This window comes from Trichosurus vulpecula, chromosome 8, assembly GCF_011100635.1.
Source record: "Trichosurus vulpecula isolate mTriVul1 chromosome 8, mTriVul1.pri, whole genome shotgun sequence".
NCBI lineage: Eukaryota > Metazoa > Chordata > Mammalia > Diprotodontia > Phalangeridae > Trichosurus > Trichosurus vulpecula.
In genome coordinates this window covers 181,532,140-181,548,124 of record NC_050580.1, presented here as the reverse complement: position 1 = coordinate 181,548,124, position 15,985 = coordinate 181,532,140, and the positions used below count along the sequence as shown (strand labels likewise).

At 43.5% G+C, this 15,985-nt stretch overlaps 2 protein-coding genes across 4 annotated transcripts in view; one reads left to right on the top strand and one right to left on the bottom strand.

Annotated features, from left to right (window-relative positions):
* The window catches only part of TEP1 (telomerase associated protein 1), a 52,625-nt gene extending 52,371 nt beyond the window's left edge, over positions 1-254 (top strand). For both annotated transcript variants that reach the window (XM_036736351.1, XM_036736350.1), the window contains exon 56: positions 23-254. In XM_036736351.1, the coding sequence (XP_036592246.1) occupies positions 23-145 (123 nt within the window). In that variant the 3' untranslated portion in view covers positions 146-254. The remainder of the gene's footprint in view (positions 1-22) is intronic.
* Positions 201-14,968, bottom strand: PARP2 (poly(ADP-ribose) polymerase 2). 2 transcript variants are annotated; one of them, XM_036736352.1, is made up of 19 exons: positions 14,767-14,968; positions 13,625-13,778; positions 11,052-11,191; positions 10,308-10,520; positions 9,363-9,539; positions 8,783-8,850; positions 7,975-8,025; positions 6,518-6,614; positions 5,743-5,818; positions 5,021-5,123; positions 3,838-4,003; positions 3,495-3,633; positions 2,733-2,796; positions 2,505-2,639; positions 2,101-2,228; positions 1,813-1,912; positions 1,111-1,209; positions 579-703; positions 201-479 (listed from the first exon to the last, which is right to left on the bottom strand). In XM_036736352.1, exons 1-19 carry the CDS (start codon positions 14,843-14,845, stop codon positions 320-322), a joined length of 2,274 nt encoding a protein of 757 aa, XP_036592247.1. In that variant the 5' UTR covers positions 14,846-14,968; the 3' UTR covers positions 201-319. The 2 variants fall into 2 exon arrangements, with proteins under 2 accessions (XP_036592247.1, XP_036592249.1); XM_036736354.1 differs by having other exon boundaries at positions 8,783-8,847; positions 14,767-14,876.
* Between the last annotated feature and the right edge of the window lie 1,017 nt (positions 14,969-15,985).

Below are 15,985 nucleotides of genomic sequence, written 5' to 3'. Positions count from 1 at the left end.
TATGTCCTTGTGTCTGTTACAGCGGGGCCTCTTCCGTTGTGAGGGAGCAGTAAGCTGTGTGGAGCCAAGACCTGGACCTATGTCTAACCTGCAACTGGCTGTGGGAGATGCCCAGGGCCACGTGTACTTTCTGTCATGGGAGTAAGATGGGTGGACAGAGACAATCATCTATCTGGAGACAAAGTTTGAAGATGCCGTAATGCCAGCTTTTCAATATATTTATTATACAAAAATAACAGCAAAATCACAAGTTCTATGTTGTCTGATTTGTCACTGGTGAGCTAACCTGAAGAGGGCAGAAAACAAAGGATCTCCTCCCTCACCAGAGCTGGGTGAAGTTGAATCGAATTTTTAGCAGGTATCGCATACGAACCTGGCTTGGGTCATAGACAACGAATTCATTGTAATTGAGGGTATAGCCCTGTGGGTTCAGAACTCCTGTGTCACTTGCTGGTCCTAGGGGCACTGTGGTTTCATTCCTGCCAAAGGAAAGAAGGTAGAAAGGCTTTGTTAAAAACCTGTCTAGCCAAGGAATAGAAAGAATAATGTGACTGGTCAAGATAATTGTGAATACTTACAGAGTAACATAATGGGAAGGATTAGGGGCCATCTTGCCCATTCCCTTGGTACTGTGTTTGCCCTGCAACAGTCCTGCTGCTTCAGGATTGGCCTCCAGCAACTCATTACATTCACCCAGAGCTACCTGCAAAAGAAAATAGCCATGGAATTCACATGCCACACTTCCCCTCTGATAGTTGATGGTGATAACATCTGGGGAGGACTTTAGTAGAATCACTGTTACCAATTCTCTCATTAACAGATTCTCTTAACTTAGAGTCAAGTGACGATCCTGAGGTCACAGAGCTGATAATTTCTAGGCCTAGAACTTGAACCCTGATCTTTTGACTCCCAGTAAACCATCATGCATGTCCCTAAGAAGCACTATTAGCATTTTCATCATTCTCTGCCTCATACCAGTTCAATACAGCAGTGTAGCAGAAAATGACAAAGCCCAGGAAAGGGTTTTTATTTTCATCCTCTCCTCCCACCCTGAGAAGGAGGGCTAATGCTGATAGGAACTGGGTCCTATCAGCTGAGACCCTTCCTCACCTCTGATAGCAGCAGCAACCCAACATCCTTCAGGCGTGAGGCAAAGCAGTAATTGGCGCTCTTGGAGGACATGTCAGCAAAGTATATTCCTTTTCCAAACTGCAATTGATAGATACATACCTAGGTCAGCAGCTGAGCCCACAAAAGAAAAAGTATAGCTGAATATGCCACTAGCCCTAGATTTTAAGCACTTTGAGCAAAAGAGCAACTCATTTCCTGGGGTTAGGGTTTTCACTATGTTCTCCCACAACTTTAGCTGAGTGGACAAAATGAGAGTAGTGAAGCCTTTTGCTTTCTAAAGACTAGGAAAAAAAACCAAGTATTTTTTGTTTTGTTTTAGGAGTTAGAAGCCTTGATAAAAAGCCCTTAGAAGCTAAAGCCTTATAAGCTCCAGCTATCAAAGGGGTTCAGAATAGCTAGATCCTAAATTCTATTTTCCTTGGAATACCTCAGAAACAACTGTGTAGTTTGGTTGAGAGTCCACAGGGAGGTGAAAGGCACCTCAGTTTATATCACTCCCAGACATCACAGTCACAATTTCCATGACCACTGAAGGGAGCTGAAGCCTAACTTCATGTATCAGACTAGAGCTATATGGAACCTCAGGAACTATCAACAGAACAGGAAGAGTTCCACTTTAAAGACATCAAAGAAAGGTCAGGATTATATCTTGTTCAACCTGAGAGTTCCAACTGTACTCACCATGTAGCCTGTGACAGGAGCTTCAGGTGGGGCAATGCGAAGTCCATGGCTTAGGATCCCCACCCAGTTACCCAATCGAGAACCATGCCACAGCAGCATCCTAAAGGAGAGCCATTAGTATCAACCTGTATCTTTTGTTGTTTCCCTTCCTGCTAGGCTATGGATAGGACCAAGTCTCCAGTTTCCTCTCCTCCCTCTCTGCAAATCATATGACCATACTCAGTTCTTTAGGAAATTAGTTGAAGAGAGATCAGACAGAATTTTTTGATACCAAGGCCAGAAACAGACCTGTTGGGAAGATCCTTCCTGAAGGCTTCATTCTCACCCTCTTTCTCTACTTCGAAGACATCAAGCAAGGTCATAGTGTAATCATTATGAGTAGGGGCATGTGTAGACTGAAGATACTGCGAGATCACCTGGATGAGAGGATGGAAGAAATTAATGATTTTGGGCTTGGGATCACTAAGCCAATGGCCTCCTTGATATATGCAGGCAGAAGTATCTTTCTCAGTCTCCAACAGATTTCACAAGCCATTTATGATGAGGCCCCACTTAGCTAAAAATCTTATGGTTGGTAAAAATATGGACTCTTTTTGTTAATGGATTTTAGAGCCTAATATCAGAAATGATAATAGGAAAAGGAAACAGAGCACTTTCAATGAAGGAAAGAGAATAAATCTTTCTTAAATCACTTTGAATTCATGACAGGAATGGTCCAGGGGGCGAAGAGCACAATGCAGGTTTCTATAATGCTGGTCCAGGGGATGCTCGGGGATTTTCAGCTCTGTCTTCACCAACTTGATAGCAATTTCAATGTCTCCCAGTGCCTAAAGGCATAAGATAGATAATCATGAGAGATGGATCCTGGGGCTAATAGGGCTAAGGGAAATAGGACATCCATCAACCCACATATCTCTCACCTCTAAAAGCTGTATCTTATCTTTCAATTCTTGCTCTGTTCGGATTAGTGGTGGAGTGCGGAGCCTAGGCCCAGAGATATAAGCAAACTGTTACGTACTTGTTAGTGTACACAAGCATTAGTGATTCACAAACAGAATAACTCAAAGGACTAAAATAAACTCCATAAAAAAGTGGGCTGAGGAACCAGATTACTTTAAGTAGATTAAAACCTTAAAATAGAATTTCCAGATATATGAAGAAATAGGTGCCATGAATAGGACAAGACAGAAAGGAAAATCTTTCTATTTTTCTAGCTAAGGCTTGCTTCACAAAGAACTGCAGAATTCCCTTCTTCATGGGATGCTTATGGATACATCTCCTGATAGTAGGTTCTCATGGGAGAATGGCTGTACTACTTTTATGGTTGTGGAAAATAACAAGGAATAAATCTGCTTGCAGTTAAAGGAAGAGTTGTTCCCCTAGTACTTATGATGCTAGGTCCAATTCTTTCTAAAGCTAGAAACTCCAATTTAGCTGAAGAGTAGGGATATAATCTGACAAGAAGACTCAAATTCCTAAATAAGAGGCTGACTGCATTTCAGACTCCCTGCTTCCTGAGTTGTTCAATTCTAGCTTTGGATCTAAGAAAGACCTTTGTTTCTCAAGGGCTAAGAGAATGCTAATAAAGTTACTCTCTTCTGCCAGTAAATTTCTTGGCATTGATGGAGAGGACAGAAGACTGAAGAGATGTTATGATGGTGGTATCCTAGGGGCAACCTTACCCAAAGTCATGTGGGATCCTGGTATAGAACTCATTACATGCTTCCACCAGGGTCCGCCCGCTGTGACCAGACCGGATACAATCTTCTATCTTCTTAAGGGACTGGTAACCTGCCTTGATTTGTGCCACTGTCAGCTTCCCTGCAGGTCCAAAGACCAGATTTCTTAAATAAGTTTCTCATCTTTCCCTTTAGACCATTTAAAAAAAACTCCAGGCTCCCCCTCCTTATGCTACCTCCAATTCAGTGCTACTGCCAGGAAGTCCAACTACACACACAGGAGAGAAAGAATGTCACACTTTGGGGACTGGGGAAAGAAGAGAAGAAGTCAACACAGGGCTCATACCCAGTGGGGCTTTTTTGATATCATACTTCATTTCCACCATCATTTCTTCCATGGTCTGAATGTTGCAAATCAACTCTATCAACTCTTGGACTGGAAGCTCCAGCTGAGACTCTACTTTGGGAGGTGAAATGGGAGCAAATGTCCCTTCTTTTGATTCTTCTTCACCCTGAGACAGATTATAGAACCTATTTGGAAAGGATTATAGAGGTGATCTAGTTCTACCCACTACATGAATCTCTTCTACATAACCCCAAACAAAGTCATGCTGTCTCTGCTTGAGTACTTCTTGTGGTGGCAAATTTATTATTTTTAGAGGCAACCCATTCCATTTTTAGACATCTTTTATCTTCATAAAGTCCTTTTTTCTTTTTTCAGTCTAGATCTGTGATTTCGTTGGCATAAGGAACATCCTCAACCAATGTAGATGGGGAAGTCCTTTGTAAAGAAGTCTTAAAAGAGGTTAAGTGACCACAATGAGTTACGGGTGGACTTCAGGTCAAATCCTCCAGACTCCAAAGCCAGCTCTCTCCACTATACCTATTTCTCAAGAAAGTCTTTATATTGAGCCAAATCTGCCCCATAATTACTGCTCATTGTTCCTTCATCTGTACTTTAAAGCAACACAGAACAAATTTATTTCCTTTTCAAATAACAGCTTTTTCAAATACTTGAAGGTAGCTATCAATTCCCAAGTCCCCTTCTACAAGGTACACATCTCTAATTCCTTTGGCTATTTCCAGAGCCTTTACTATCCTGGTCACTATTCTCTGGTCACATTTCCATTTATCAGTGTCCCTCTGCTTAAAAAATAGTAGCCAGAGCTGAACACAATACTCCAGATAGAATCTTACCAACGCACGATATAGTTGGACCTTTCTTGTTCTATACGCTATTCTTCTAAGAATGCACCATAAAGTAGCAAATGAAAATTCCCCATAACCTCCACAGACATAAGAGAGATCTGCTCCCTCCTCCTGTCCACCCTGCCTCATCCTCATAGTCCCAACTAAACAAGCTCATCAGTCACAAAAATCGGTCAATCTTCGTCCTCAGGGAACGGTCACTCCTCAAAGGAAAAGGGAGCTCCCCCTAAGGTGTGCTCACTATAGCATGGCCATTTGGCTACCTCTCACCCAGACAGTGAAATGGAATAGCTTTTTCCCAGAGGTAGGTTAGGGTATACCTGAGAATTGCTGGTATAGTCCATCTGCAGCATATCGTATTTCCCAGAGACTTTCTCAAAGCTGCCACGATCTTCCCAACTATTCTTTGTTTTGTCAAAAAATCTGTGGAGTTCAAAGGAGAAGGGGGGGAAATCCCATTGCTGAAGCTACAGGGATACTTTCAGCAGTCCTGGCAGGACAATTTTGTATTCTCACAAAGGATCTTCTCAAAGCCTCACTTCTCAAAGCTGTCACACATCACTTTCCCATAAAACCTGTACTCAAGAATTCTGGAGGGATGGAAAAGATCAGGAAAGAGAGAAAACTTAGAGGGAAGAACAGAATCCTAGGGGTTTTCAATGTATATATACATGAATTACTAAGCCTAGGCACAGAAGAGCCTAGGATAGCCCAAATAGCTCATTTTTCAGTCCTGATAAGCAGGTATTTCTAAGGATTTCAGTAGGTCTTGGGATACATTTGGGGGGGGGGGGGGCGCGGGGTTGGAGTAAAAACAGTCTCTGATCTCTATTTAGATATTCTCCAGACGTTGGAAGTCACCTTTTCCCCTTGCCTTCCCAAATAATCCAGCCCGATACCATATACTTGAATTTTAAGGCCTCTTTAATAAGCTTCAGAGAGGATGAGTTGATAATTCCTACTTGACTAAGAAAATAACATCTTCGTTAAAAGAAGAGATGCTTTGGAGGATACTTTCCTACCCACTTGCTAGGCCACTCACTTCTTCTGAAATATTTCCTTGGCTTTGTTGAGGTCCCCAGAACAGGTCACCAAACTGTGCTGTCCAACCTTCCCAACTGCAAAGGGAATACCAGTGATAACATCAGTCCTTCAGAAAAGCTCAAGCACTGTGTGACTGCTCAACACAGAGAAAAACATCATTTCTTCATGACTGTTATTCATTGCTAGGCAAAAAGCAGGCCACAATGGTTTAAGGGGACAAAGAAATCACAGGGCTTAAGGAGATGGGTAGAGTTCAGGGATATGTTGATTTTCTCAATACAGATAACATAGATTAAAACTGCTCGGGGTAGGTAAGTGGCGCACAGAGAAGAGCACCGACCCTGGAGTCAGGAGTACCTGAGTTCAAATCTGATCTCAGACACTTGACACAGTTACTAGCTGTGTGACCTTGGGCAAGTCACTTAACCCCAATTGCCCTGCCTTCCCCCCCCCCCAAAAAAGACCTGCTATAAAAGAGAGCAAGACCCAAATCTAACTGCCGAATTGCTCTTAGTTTTGATAGGGTCCTCTTGAATGCGGCAGGATAAAAGTTTCTTGAGGAGGGTACTACTGCTCTACGTTTACCTCCACCTCAGGGGCAATAACTATATTTCATTCCTCAAGAAACCCAGATTGATCTTTGCACCACTCCTACCCTTCAGGGTTCCCATATTCTAATCCAGAAAAGCCTTCAATTATTGGCGCATTGTCCTTCCGACTTTTCAAATGTCGAACCCCACCTCCACCCCCAAATCCCCTGCTACAGCCATCACCTCGACCCCATCTCATCCAGACGCTGAAGTTTCTCTGTCCATCATCTTCTAGCAGTTGGATGATATAATACTTGTTATTGTTGAACTGAAGATTAGTCTACAACAATGGAGATAAAAAGTGAGCATGCAAACATAAGCTAGGTTACACAGGAAATTCACATAAACAAATGACCTTTCTTTGGATATAAACACCCATTTTCCCCTGGGAAATAGGTAGTGTAGGACAGAGAACTTAATTTTATGAGAAAGAGCTGAGGAAGAGGAATGAGAACCAAAAGAAACTGCCATCTCCTCACAGCTTTTAGAAAGCATTCTGCAGTTCTAAGATCAGTAAGAGCCAGTGAACATCCTGGAGCTCTGCACTTCGCCCCAAGTAACCTGTTCTGGCTTTTTCCATCTTGTCCCTGTGCTCCTTCTCTCACTTTCTCATCCTTTCCCATCCCTAAAGCCCTAAGCCATTTGATTCTCCTTGTTCTTAATCCACGCTAAACTATAGTGATCATTTTCCCAAGGAAAACAACACATAATTTTACTATGTATTTATTACAAAGAAACAACCCCTTTAAACCTAGAAGTGCAGGACTACTCTAGTTCTTGGTTCTAGCTGTTTGTTCTTTTGTTGGTACTGACCACAACCATGGCTTTGTAGCAATCTGACAGAGAGTTAAGAGAAGAACAATAGTAAAACAGAACAAAGGGCAAAGACCTCTGTCCCTTCAAGTTGGATATAGAGTGGGGGCTTTGTAGGCCGTTCTGGGAAGAATGTGACCAGTAAGTAGTAGCATCAGGGGCTGAATACAGCTATGGATTGATTGGAGTGAGGCGAAATCTACAAAGGAGAGTTTGGCCTTCACAGTGGAATACTATTCCCTGCACTGTCTGGTTGAGCATATACTTTCTTTGGTTATGTACACAGACCTTTCTTCCTTTCCCTTCCCAGTCCCCTAAACATAGTTAAAAAAACTTTAGCGTTAGAATGGAACTTCTAGTATGCTTCATCCAAAGTCCTCATTCTGAAGATAAAGCATAAAAGAAATTGCCATTTTCCCAGTGAAAGAAGAAAGAGTGGGTATAAGGTAGCATAACAGGTTTGTAATTGGAAAAGCTGTTGCAATTGGTGGGACCTATTAAGTAGAAAACTTCTTTTTCCCCCTCTCCATAACCACTCCTAAATAAGAACTATACAGTAACTTTATAAAAGAAAGCCAAGGAATTATTTTTGATAAAGTGATTGATTTTGCTCCTCAAGGAAACCTGTTGACAAATAGAGAGCTTCAGCTTACAATGTCCTGGGAAAGATTTGATTCTAATCGTAAGCAGGCCTAGTATTGTGTTATAGTGAGTATTGCCAGCCAGTTAGTACCTAGTGTAAGGAATCCTGAATTAAAAACATAAGAACACTAGGACCCTAACAATTAACTAAAAAGTTATTTTCCAAATACGCCTTTCCTTCTTACCTGGTTCAGCATAACATTATACACATCATCCCCTTCACAGTATACATGGGCCTAGAAGATGACACGTCAGACATAAATAAGGAGAGCTGGCATTTACCCCCCAAAAAATTATCATTTGCAAAATTATCGTTTACGTAATCAATCTCATCCTCCTAACAACACTTTGAGAGAGGTTCTCAAGCACTATCACTGCCCTCATCTTACATCGGAGAATGAAGTTCAAAGAGGTTACACAACTTGCTCACAGTCACGTATAGCTGGTCATTGTTGAAGGCAGCATTGGAACCTCAAATCCTGGTTTCTCTTCACTATATTCTACTCTCTCTGACACCAGGATAGACTGGGCCCTGAGCAAGACCTCAGGACTTCTCTCATCTCTACTGGGACATGTTCTGACAGAGCAAAACTTCAATGAAAATGTGCCAGAAGTGGCCTTGACCAAGGCACTCATCCCCAGGAAGCAAGAGTAGCAGGCTCCTCCAAATATCTTGCATCACAATTTAAACACCTACTTCTTTGCCCTGATTCCAGCAGGATCAAGTTATGGTCCAGTCCTTTTTACTACCTCTGCCCCACCCCCAACAGATGCTCCCATCCTGTGGAATGGGTTCTTTGGGGACAGGGTACACAATCCACTGACAAGGGGGAGATGAGGCTAACATTGCCCCACAGTCCTCCAGCCTCAGGAGAGATGAATCACTAGCACTAAATCCTATTTTAGTAGCAATATCTACCAAAGGTAAGACATTATTTTCTAAAGGAAAGTGGCAAAACAGTTTGATTAAGGATTAGGTCAAGGGTCTCTCACCTTCCCCACCTTAACTGTACACTCCGGGTCCACTGGAGCTTTGCCCTTCAGTAACAAGGTCTTCACTACTGAGGAGATACAGATAAGCATTGTTTGCAACTGGTGCTGGAATCAGAGAAAAATCTAGGAGCTAGCCAGCACCTTTTTCAGATGGTAATCTTTCTATTTCCTGACCAATCCTTTCTGGATAACTAGGAGAAAGGAGGACAGGACAGAGCTATTTGGGAATACCTCTAATTAATGGTCATGACAAGGTTGAAAAACCAAAAAAATAAAATGAGAAGGAACCCTCTGAGACATAGGAGAACTAAGGGGGGAAAGTGATCAGTCGTGTGAGATGCTGCCGAGAGATCAAGAAGGATTGGGAATGAAAAAGACTATTAGATTTGGCAATTAAGAGATCACTGGTAACTTTGGAGATGACAGTTTGGTAAGTGGCCCTCAGTGCCTCCAAAAGATGGTTATCTCAGATCACGTCTCAAAGTAGCACAAAGGTTACACAGCAGAGCTGAAGGGTCCAATAGAAGCCTATTCCCCCAAAGTGCCCTTGAAGTTCCCTTCTCTCCCACCTGAAGCTAACCTTTGCTCTCTTTGTTCTTGTCATTCCTCTCAGCATCTTCTGCCGCTGGTGTTTCTTTCGCTCCTTGTACCATGAATTCACCTCGGGCTTTCTTGGCTTCAGAAGGGCATTCCACAGATAAAACACTGGATAGGTTTCTAGCACTGCCTCCATTAGCTTCAGTCAACTCCATAGCCACTAAGGGCAAAAAAAGAGATAAGCACAACATAAAGACAAGTCAGAAATCCTTGTTATGTGTGAGATCTCTCTGGGAATGTGGCAAGGGTAAGGAATTAAGGGGAAAATTTTAGATGGTATAAAAACAAAAGATAACAATAAAAATGCATTTTAAAATAGAAAAGGTTGAAGGAAATATAAAATATGACCTTTTTTCTGAAAAACAGGTATTTTTCACAAAGAGTGGGTTGGACAGTGGAAAAAAAAGCTAAAACTTCAGCATGTTAACCAACAGTCAATATGCCCAATGTTCCTGACATCATAATTGTCTCTGAACAGCTTCCTCCTTAATCTACAATACCTGAAAAGCTAATGGTCCCAGGTCATTTGTCAACCAGTTACTGACCATGAGCTAGGGATCTGAGCTCCTCAAATTCTAGCATTTTTTGTGATTCTTGGTCCTTACTCTTTGATTTCCTCTGTGACTAAGACTTGCTCTTCACAATGTTCCCCATGCTCCTGTGAATGAATCATCCCCTACCCTGAAACAACGAACAAGCTTTCTCTTTGGTGTCTCTTTATCTACCTCCCCCCCACCCCGTGTTGTCTTCAGATTACCTTTCCCAGTATGTCTCAGTACTTCACTGCACATCACAGCAGCCCTTGCGTAGCTCATTCCCTCTTCCTTTACTATGTCCATAACAATATCAAATTGGCTACTTCTTTCTCCATGTATCAATCCCTCACTGAATCTCATGCATTTCTCATTAAACCAATGACTACATATACCTGAAGGCTGGCGCTCTATTCTGCACTGGTATCCACTTTTGCAATTGATTTGTACCATGTTGCCCACATCCAGAGTATAACGTTTTCGGCCAAACATCACATCTATCTTTGATCCATTGCTTCCTGCTAGAGCTGCCTCCAGAGCCAGGCAAGTTTTAGCATCATATGGGATCCAGTCATCTTCCACATCACTCTGCCACTGCCAGACAAAATCTAAAGTGGAACAATATCAAAGAGGATTTTGTGGGAATTAGGGTGAAGAAAAGTGACAAGATTCTGAATTACCACCTCTACTCTAAAGTATATATCAGAAAGGTCTCAAAGGAAAATATAAATTGCATTTCTTTCCTTCCCCAATGTGTTACTGGGTCTTTCAAATTTGAGTCCAAAAACATTTATTACGGGCTTTGTCTTTTGCAAGCAATCTATCACCCAAAGGTCCTGGAAACCAAAAATATCTAATACAGAAATCCCAAGAGGCAAATCAGTTCCCTGATCTTCTGTTTATAGTCTATGAAGAAAACCCAACAAAACTCCTTTTTAATGATAGTGCCAGGGAATAAGGATAATATTCATATTACAAAATGTGTTATGATTAGAAAGAGGCACCATAAATCATCATGTTGACAATAATGTGATCTGTACAGATTACAAGAATATCTAGATAAAATAATTAATAATGGAATGGACTTATGGTATCTGTCCCTAAAATGAACACCTCCTGATAAAAGAATACACACTTACAGGAGTCCTGTTCCTTGATGGCAACAGCAATCCTCCTCTCAGTCCTTGTCTTTGTGTTCCTCTGGACCATCTTCTTGAAGTCCATCTGGAGCTTCATGTTTCCACTCTCTGATGAGATGTTTACCAAAGCATTTCCTTTCCTGAAAGATAACCCCAGTTTGAGGCAATCAGCCCTACCCAAGCTCCTAAAATCAAAATCCTGATAGCTGCAGTCTATGGACATCCCGGTCACTCCCCTTCATTCATTAATGAGTTCAGTACATGGCTCACAATTTTTCTCTCCTCCACAATCCTGCCCTCACACTATGGGACTTCAAACTACAGACAGACTCTCCATCAAACACCCCATCCATTCAGTTCCTCAACCTACTCACTTCCCATGACCTACTCTTTCACCCCACCTCAGCCACACACAAGTGGTTATACCCTGGATCTTGCAATCACCCACGTTCTGTACCCTGATGAACAATCACAAGGCTCAACGACCCTAATGACTTGAGACAGTCACAAGGCTCAACAATTCTAGTAACTTGAAGACTGTATCCATAGGACCAAAGAATGCCTGTATTGTCCCCCAAAATGCCTGCACAAGTGGGCCTGCTGTGGAAACTGTTTACTCAAGGCCTAAGAATGACTGTGTTGTAGTCCAGCCTTTGGGGGTTTTTATGCTTAAAAACCATACCCATGCCATAAGCAAGTAAGCCTACCTTCTCTAGAAGGTTGCAAGCATATTGCAACTTGCAAGCATATTCCTCACTCTGAAATGAAACTATTTGATTCCTGACTCATCAGCCTCTGGCCTACTTCGTTTAGCTCTGGCCATCCTCAGGTTAGGGACCAGTACAGTCTGGACTATATTTAAAAATTCTTTTGTCACTAGCTAGGTGTCATCTTTGATTCCTCACTATCTCTCACCCCACATATCTAATCATTTGATAAAATCTATCGATTTCACCTATGGAGCATGTCTCAAATATGTCCCTTATTCTCCTCTGATACTGCCACTCCAGAGCAGACTTTTATCACCTCACAGCTAGAATATTACAATAGCCTGCTGGTGGGTCTGCTTCTCTAAGGTCTCCCTACACTCCCCATCCTCCATTCAGCCTAGCATGATTTTCCTGAAGTGCAGGTCCATTTTCTCTGGTTGTCCCCCATGCTTAAAACATTCTTCTTCTTCATCTCCAACTACTGGTTTTGCTTGCTTTTTTAAAGTCCCACATAAAATCTCACCTTCCACAGGAAGTATTTCCTAACCCCTTTTAATTCTAATGTCTTCCCTCTTTTAATTACTTCCTATTTGTCCAAGCCAGGAAACTGGATCACTTCCATCTGAATTATCTTGGGAATATTATGAAGATCACCTGGCAAGATAAGGTACCAGACACTGAGGTCCTTTCTTGAACTAAACAGCCAAGCATTCAAACTCTACGGCAGACAGTGCAACTCTGATGGACTGGCCATGATACTGAATGCCAAATGTACGCTTGCCAAAAAGACTATTTTATGGAGAACTCACACAGGGCAAGCACTCACATGGTGGTCAGAAGAAACAATACAGGGACACTCTCAAGCTCTCTCTTAACTTAAGGACTTTGGAATTGATTGCGTGACATGGGAGACACTGGCACAGGACCGCCCAGCATGGCACGCCCACATCAGAAAAGGTGCTGTGCCCTAAGAGCAAAGCAGAATTGAAGTAGCTCAAAGGAAACTCGAGATGTGCAAATCTGGAGAATCCACTCCAAATGTTCACACAGATTATTTGTGCCCAACCTATGCTAGAGCATTCCAAGCCTGTACTGGTCTCATATTGGTCTGATTAGCCATAATAGGACACATTGTAACTTGACTCTCTAACACAGTGATGTCATTTTAGTCCTTTTCGAGAACAAAGGACAACATTTATGTTGTATATAGCTTATTAGTACATATTTGTGTGTTGTCTCCTCCATTAAACTGTGAGCTTTATGAAGACAAGAACAAGTCTTTTGCTTCCTTTTGTATTCAAGTTTCTTAATCTCTAAAGAGGTAAAAATGAAAGACAGACTAAGTCCCATGACAGAATCAATCCAAAAGGACTGACTAGAAGAGGGGAAAAGGATATTTGATTCTCCAGTTTAAGAATCAGTAGTTCCTTGATGGGAAAAAAACCAAGCATAACCTAAAATACAAGAAAGGGAAAGGTTTGCCTTATGAATCTTATCATTATCTCACAGAACTAGTCACTGCAGAACATTTCTGAGATGGAGAAAGGGATGGAGTGAATAGGAAACCGATCTATTAATGCTCCAGTGAATTTTTCCCTGTAGAAGAGCTTCTAAGACACTCTTGAGACTGATATGACTCAGGGACCAGTGATATTTTCTTAAATATCTGTAGTCAGTGACTCTCTACCCAGAAAGCTAGATAAGACTAATTCAGTGTAAGTGAGAGTACAAGTCAGAGCATGTCCCTGAAAGAAAGACTCAATTCCCCTAAGATAGGAAACTGTCTCCAGGGAAATGGATCCTTTGGACCAAACCCTTAACCTCAGGTATAGAAAATGAGAGGAAATTCTGAATAGTACTGACCTAAAAGCCTCTGTGATCTCCATATCCTGGGCAGAAGAGTACCAATGCCAGATACCCTCGGAGTCTTCCCATTGCCAACGAAACTCGAGGGTGGGTGAGGCTGCCTCACTCTTTTTAGCCTCCGGCTCTGGGCACTGAAGCTTTGTCCTGGCACCTGGAGAGAAAACAGAAATGGAACATGGGGACTCCAGTAGGGGGTGGGGTCCGGGTGGACCAGTAAGAATAAAAAAGGGAAGAACCTGGAATACCATGATACAGATTTGAGGGCTGGTCCTGGAATAAGGAAGACCGTGGTTCAAATCCTACCTTGGACAATTCCTAGTTGTTTAGCTCCCCCCTCCTCCCGGGTACGTTTGCTTAACTTCTCTAGGCCCCAGTTTCCTCACCTGAACTAGATGGTTACTAATGTCCCTTCTAGTTCTAGCTTTCCATGTGTAAAATGAAAGGGCTGGAGTCTGGTCAAGTTAAGCCAAGCGGCACTTATTAAATGCTTACTGTGGACATCCCAGACACAGTGCAAAGCGCTTAGGAGGTCTTCCCCCAAGGAATTCACAGCCTAATGGCAGAGACGATACAGCGAACAACTGTGTTCTAGCTCTGGTTCTAGATCTGTAAAATGCAGGGGCTGAACTCGATGGCCCTTAAGATCCTTTCCTGCTAGTGTTGTGATTATGTCCAATTTATCCCCCATATGTCTTGTTTGTACATAGTTTGCGCTGGGAGCTCCTTGGGGGCAGGGGTTGTTTTTGCCCTTCTTCGGTGCTCAGAACAGTGCAGCACACAGTAGGTGCTCAATAAATGCTTGCTGACTCGTCTCGACTCCCTGCTCTGAACCAACGATCCCGTGAAGGGGATGTAAAGAACGAGCCAAGGCAGCGAACCAGGTAGATCACAAATACTAGGGCGAGAATGCCAGCTTGGAGGACCCAAGGCAGATGAGCGGGGGAGGGGAAGCCGGCTCTGCGTCAGGCCGGACCCCTGCCCCCGCCCCACCCCCGCACCAGCCGTGCCTCTGCAAACAGAGACCCGCGAGGAAACCCCACCCTCATCTCGGCAATAGCAACCCCGGGACGCTCCAATTCCCGGAGACCACTCGGCGGGAGGGAGGGACAAGATTACTCCCGCCGCCCCCTCTCTCCAACCTCTCGCAATCCTGAGCCCCGAAACTTGCGCCGAATCTCGGGCGTGGCCTGTGCTTCTACCCCTTCTGCGCGACGGCATAGCGCTCTCAACCGAATCCCCGCCGGCCCACCTTCCCGGACCGCTCTCTGGCTACGGCGCACGCGCGCGTCCCCGGCGACCGCAGAAGAGAACGGGATTTCCCGCGCTAGGAAGGACTGGTAGGCCGCGCCCTACTCTGATGCAAGCTGTTATTTGCATGCCGCCAAGGATCATGGGGTTTTCGCCCTCTGCTAGAAAGAGTACGGAATTGGCGAGCCTTATATAGAGCCGCTTAGGCGGGATTCCACGTAGGGCGGGGGGAAGCTCATCGGTGGGGCCACAAGCTGAGTGCGCTACGTCACTCCCTAACCAGCCCTTGGGAAGGTCTGAGACAAGGGCCAATAGCGGCCCTAGCAGGGCTCCTCCCGCAATCGTGGGGGGGTGAGTTCCCAGAAAATGGGGCCCGGCTCGGGGGTAGACTGGGCAGGAGAAGCCCCTGCGACTCCACCCCATGTGGGTGGACGGGGCGGATGCCTCCCCCGACTGGGCTTGGAAACGACTCACGGCCAGCGAAGTGAGTGCAATGGCTGAGGTGGGTTACCTCCTGGAGGATCCCATAACCCAATTCAGACTACTCTCCCACGCCCCTTCTTTTATGCTCCCGCAAATGATTTACTTGCTTCTTTCTGCTTTCCCTCAGGAGCTCGGGCTTGGACTCCAGCAACACCGTGATCCCTCAGCCCTCGTGCCAGGTGCCCCACCCCATTTTCAACTTCCTTTCGTTTGCGGTTCCACTGCCTCTTTATTATTTGTGTCCCCAGCGCTTAGCACAGTTCGTAGCGCATAGTAGGCGCATAATAAAGTTACCGATTTGAACTTCCCAAAGCAAAGAAAGAGAATTTGTATTGGGAAACACAACTTGTCCATTAGTTTGAAGAGGCTGAATGGGTGGGGGGATATGCAAATAGGAATGGCAGAGCAACTTTTACCAACCACAATGATGCAAAAAATGATTTTTAAAAAATAAGTCACAACATATTAGAAAGGTTCACATTACAACTAGCTTAGATTTATCTCAAGGGTACACGTTTGGTTCAACATAAGGAAGACTAAATATAATAAATTATTTTAATAATATAAACAATAAAATAATCGTATGATTGTTTCAATAGATGCTGAAAGGGTTTGGACAAAATCTAG

Excerpts from the sequence above, each read along its gene's own strand:
- PARP2 (XM_036736352.1), bottom strand. The coding sequence starts at position 14,845 with ATGCCGTCGCGCAGAAGGGGTAGAAGCACAGGCCACGCCCGAGATTCG. Across the intron at positions 4,004-5,020 it reads ACTATACCAGCAATTCTCAG|GGTGAAGAAGAATCAAAAGA; the intron begins GTATACCCTAAC and ends AATCTGTCTCAG. Across the intron at positions 3,634-3,837 it reads TATCAAAAAAGCCCCACTGG|GGAAGCTGACAGTGGCACAA; the intron begins GTATGAGCCCTG and ends TTGGACCTGCAG.